This window comes from Trachemys scripta, chromosome 22 (assembly GCF_013100865.1).
Source record: "Trachemys scripta elegans isolate TJP31775 chromosome 22, CAS_Tse_1.0, whole genome shotgun sequence".
Lineage (NCBI taxonomy): Eukaryota > Metazoa > Chordata > Testudines > Emydidae > Trachemys > Trachemys scripta.
The window spans coordinates 1,813,961-1,818,980 of record NC_048319.1 but is presented as its reverse complement, the minus strand read 5'-3'; the positions used below and the strand labels follow the sequence as shown (position 1 = coordinate 1,818,980).

General features: G+C 48.7%; 1 protein-coding gene across 1 annotated transcript in view; it reads right to left on the bottom strand.

Annotated features, from left to right (window-relative positions):
• Positions 1-1,323: 1,323 nt before the first annotated feature.
• UBA52 (ubiquitin A-52 residue ribosomal protein fusion product 1) overlaps positions 1,324-5,020 on the bottom strand; it is an 8,789-nt gene continuing 5,092 nt past the window's right edge. The window contains exons 2-5 of the mRNA XM_034755349.1: positions 4,750-4,871; positions 3,523-3,609; positions 2,261-2,363; positions 1,324-1,547 (exon numbers count right to left, since the gene is read on the bottom strand). Of these exons, the coding sequence (XP_034611240.1) occupies positions 1,454-1,547; positions 2,261-2,363; positions 3,523-3,609; positions 4,750-4,852 (387 nt within the window). The 5' untranslated portion in view covers positions 4,853-4,871 and the 3' untranslated portion in view covers positions 1,324-1,453. The remainder of the gene's footprint in view (positions 1,548-2,260; positions 2,364-3,522; positions 3,610-4,749; positions 4,872-5,020) is intronic.

Sequence of the window (5,020 nt, the reverse complement as noted above, 5' to 3'; positions counted from 1 at the left end):
GGTAAAATATTTCCTCCCTTAGAACAAGGTGTCTGCAACACCTGCTCTTTTGGGCTCTGGCACCAGAGACTCACTCAGCTCCATGACTCCGTTTTCTGAGCTAGGAACTGGAATACTGTTCCCCTCAGAGCTGTACTGTGCACTAGCCAGGTTCAAATCCTGAATGAGGTGAAAGGTGGCCATGAAGCAGGGGGCTCTCATGGTGTTTCTTCTCTTCTACAAGATCACAGGCCAGGCAGGAGGTGCACTGGCAGAGCTAAACCTGGAACCTTCCACCAGCATTTCATACCAGAAAATGCCCCTCATCTTTGTGTTTGAGTAAAAGCCCCATGTCAGAACACAAGGGGCTAGTAAACCCCCATTCCTTACAAGGGCAGCTGATTTAGGGTCAAGCTCACATCAAACTCCAGCCACCAGATAGGCACTGGTACCTTTGAGTGGGAGCCTGTGCTGGATTGGAGCAAACAATTCCCCATAGATTGTCGAGGCTTTCAGCTCACTAGGATGGCACCACGCACTGATCTCTGTCACTCTGCCATGTAGTTTGCCTTTTCAGTGTGGCACCAGGATCTATCTACTGCAAGAGGCAGCCGCTCAGACAGAACACAAGGGAAGAGGCTAACTCTCTCCTGCCCCCTCTTACCTGTCAGGTGAGTTACGTTGGTAGGAGAAAAAGCATTTCCCCTCTTCTCAACTGACATGGTCCTTTCCCGGTGTAGCTGAGAAACAAGCTGTCTTCCCAGCACTTGTAGCTGCAGCCTCACTGCTGCTGGGCTTTTATTCCAACCACAGGGGTCTGAGATCTCCCATGTGCTGTCTAGTTCCCCCTCCCCCAGAACAGGTTTTGGTGTGATCCTGATTGCCACTGTAGGATGGTGTAAACTAGCCACAAATCTTCAGCCTACTCCTAGAGGCTATTCCCTTTAAACCAACAAGAAAATAGGTATCACCTTGAATCTGAGAGGTGCTTTTAGCAAGTGATAGTCCATCTGTTAGCATGGACTTAGCTACTGAATTCTGTTTCTACTGTACAGGAATGTTTGCTAGGCAGACACTGCACTGTGAATTCCTTAATCCACCTGCCATACGTGTTCAGAGGAACAGTATCTCTGCTACTGCAGGAAGCCAAGAATGGATCAGGCAAGTTTAAGAATGGCAGAGAAGTGTCTGAATCAAGCCCTGTATTTCATGTTGAAAAGACATGCAGTGAACACATTTTACAGGATATGCAGAGACGATCATGTGCATTGTTCTGAACAGCATTAAGTATGTGAAAGCAACTGTGCAGGTGAGAAGGCAGAGGATAAATGGCAGACACGTGGCTGAGCACTGGAAGTCGATTTATTCAACACACCCCTGCCTCATGCAGGGCCAAACTACGTTGCAGCAGACTGACTACCCGACTTGAATTCAACAGCACGTAGCCACACGGGCCGAAGACAGGGAGCTCCCTCTACTTGACCTTCTTCTTGGGCCGCAGATTGTTGGTGTGGCCACACTTCTTCTTACGGCAGTTAACAGCACGAGGGTGCAGGCGGGCGTAGCACCTGAAACAGGCAGAAGAATAGCAGTCAACTCTTCTGGGGGTTGGGAACTCCCAAGAGGCTCTGCCTCGCATGGCGAGATCCCAGTCAACCCCCCTGTAAACGCTACTAGCATACGTACTAGAGGCAGCAAGCACAGGGGAAGAATATGCAGCTGAAGAGAATGAGGAAAGTTTAAGTTATATAGGGAGGACAAATGTAAATTTGTTCTAGCCTCCTGGGTTTATGATGCAAAGGGATTTTTATCAACAGCTACCAGTGCAGTAGAGAATGGGACACCCGCCAATCTTTGATGGGAATAATGGCATCTCCTCTGTCCCATGCAGAATGGGCAAGGTGACCCATCCCAAGCCCAGTGACTCTGAAGATGACCTATCCAGAACAGGCGCCTCTCTAGGAGGCTAGGAGATTGATACAGCATTAGCTGGAGGTAAAAGGTGTTAAAGCTGCCAGGATGCTGCTGTAGTTGCCCAATGCAGTTACTCAGCCCAGCTCCTCCTTGGGCTCTTTAGGCCAAGACAGCAATCTATTCTAGGACAGATTCCATTACCAACTGCCTCCTAGCACACTGATCACCTGACGATACCCACTACACATCAGAGCACAAAGAAGGGTGTAAGGATGCCGCTCAAAGCTGTTCACCCTCAGAGAGGGCAGCGGCTACACTCCCTGCCAGAGGCTGTAACGCTGAGTCTATTGCATAAGACGACACGTACTTGCGGCAGATCATTTTGTCGCAGTTGTACTTCTGTGCGAGCTGGCGAAGGGAAGGCTCAATGATGCCTCCACGCAAACGCAGCACCAAGTGCAGAGTGGATTCTGAAAGGAGGAACACACCAAGTTAGCAGCATTTCAGAGATGGCACGGAGACAGGAACTCCCCGTTTGCAGAGGGATGAGCATCATGGGACTCCAGGTCCCAAGTGCTACCACCACAGAAAGAAGTGACTACTTATGGACAAGCACTCCAGTTCTTTAGACACCTGGGCCTCCCTTAGGGTTCTTAGGACACCGTACGGGTGTCCCAGCATAAACCCACAAACCCAGGTCATCTGTGGATAGCGGGGAAGAACACAAAGCCAGTTTTTTCAAAGCCATTTCTAAGAGTCCATATGCTATAGACACAAAAGACAACAACAGCATCTTACATGAAACCTCAAATTCTTAGATTTTAAAGCCAGAAGGGGGCATTGTGATCTAGAAGGACTTTGTATACATCATGGGCTAGACAGTTTCACCAGGTAGTTCCTGCATCGAGACCACAACTTCCAGCTGAGATGAAGCACATTTGTAAAGCGACTTACGAATCTTGGTTTAAAGACTTGCACGTGGTGTAGAATCCACATCACTAGATGATTTGCTCCAGTGGTTAATTACACTTCACTAAAAAATGTGCACCTCATTTCTAGTCTGAATTTGTCTAGCCTCATTGGATCTTGTTATGCCTTTGTCTAGAGTCCATTGCTATCAAATTTAGTCCCCATGTGGGTACTTCTACCACCCTGAGATAATCTAACCTTTGTAAATTAAATAGACTGAGCTTGTTTAGTCTTATTTTAAGGCAGGCTTTCCAAGACAGTGCCTTGTTCTTGTAGCTCTTTTCTGAAGTGTTTCCAGTCCGTGTTCACACCGGAGCTGGACACAGTATCCCAATAACCATCTTACTAACACTTGATTGTGTCACACCACTCCTCACTACTTCCAGTCATTATTCCCCTACTTACACAGTTAAGAAATCCATTTGTTCTTAGCTCCCTCATTGTATCAAAGTCATTCTATAAGTTAGCCACCATGACCCTGAAATCCTTTTCTGAGATGTGAATTCACTTCACCATTCCCCAGTGCTTGTAGAAGACACCATGCGATGGCTTCTGCAGGCAGAAAGAGCTGAGTTTCCTTTAGTGGTTCTTTAAGCTACTGTTTAGCAACCATGCTTGAGCGCAAGTCTTTTACAGTGGTAATATGCAGTCAAACGATACCTTTCTGAATGTTGTAGTCTGAGAGGGTACGCCCATCCTCCAGCTGCTTCCCAGCAAAGATCAGACGCTGTTGGTCAGGAGGGATACCTACAAGACATCCATGCATGGAATACTGAATTGCCTTTGTCAGCACATTGAGATTATTCGAAAAGCAAACCATGACCCATGGGGCACTATGCGACAGGGAGGCAGCAGGCCTGAGGGGAGTGATCTGCGGTAGCGCAGCAACATAGCATAAGGAGGTCTTGATTAGCACTACTGGGGTGGTGGCACTTGTGTCAACTCCACAACTTTTATGCAAAACCTTTTCACCAAATACATTTTTTATTTATATATACACACACACACACACAGATTCGGGTCAATCAAAACAATTCACAAATCTGAGTCATTTTGGCAAATTGCTTTGGTAGAAAAAAATTCCAGAGTCTGAAATGCCACTTCCTACATGAAGTAGTAACACATTTCCTCAAAAGTTAAACAAAATGTTTTGGTTAACACACACTTTTTTTCAACCAAAAGTTTCAAAACATGTTTTGGGTCAGATTAAAATGACTTTCTCTATTTGGTTCGGCTGCAAATTCAAAGAGAGGAGATGGGTGATGCAGTATCTTTTATTGGATCAACAGAAGTTGCCTCACCCATCTTGCCTCTCTAATGTCCTGGGACCATCATGGCTACAACTACACTCTGAACCACATGGGCACTTAGTTGCACAGTCCTATGTGCAGCAATGCTGTGCAGGTGTTTAACTACCACCATGTCTTAGCAGCTGCATTTTAGGGGTAGGTAAACATCATTCAGCTGACCCACCACCATCCATTTCTCAGGAGGGCAGAGCCCAAGAGCTCAGACAGAAGGTACTCCAGGGACCATTCTTTATAAAGCTGTCAAAATGTCACAGGCCACAATTTTGTGGCAAAAACTGCAACTTCCAACACGGACTACAACATTTTCACAATGCCACCCACTGAAATGTGGCCCAGCTGTCCCCTCGCCTGTGACCTGGTGCATGGCAGGGGAGCAGAGGTGGACAAAGAGGACAGGATCAAGACAGAAGAGATGGGGGCCGGCCCCCCATATTAGAGAAATGGGGTGTGTCCAACTCCCACTGGAGGATAAAGCTGCCAAGGAGAGATTAGGACCCCCAAGGGCGGTGACTTCTGCAGCTTTAACAACCCCGGCCTCCGCCTTCGAGCCGAGCCCCAGCTTCCTTCAGCCCCTCACCCTCCTTGTCCTGGATCTTGGCCTTGACATTCTCGATGGTGTCGCTGGGCTCCACCTCCAAGGTGATGGTTTTGCCCGTCAGGGTTTTCACGAAGATCTGCATCTCGGCGCGCGCGTGTCCCCTGCAAGAGCCAACAGCCACTCAGCGCCCGCCGCAGCCCCGCGTGGCGAGCCAGGCAACGGCCCCGCCGCCCGCCCGGGCTCCGCGGCCACCCGGGGGGGGGTCTACCCCCGGCCAGGCCGAGTCCGGGCCGCAGACCCCCCTTCCCCC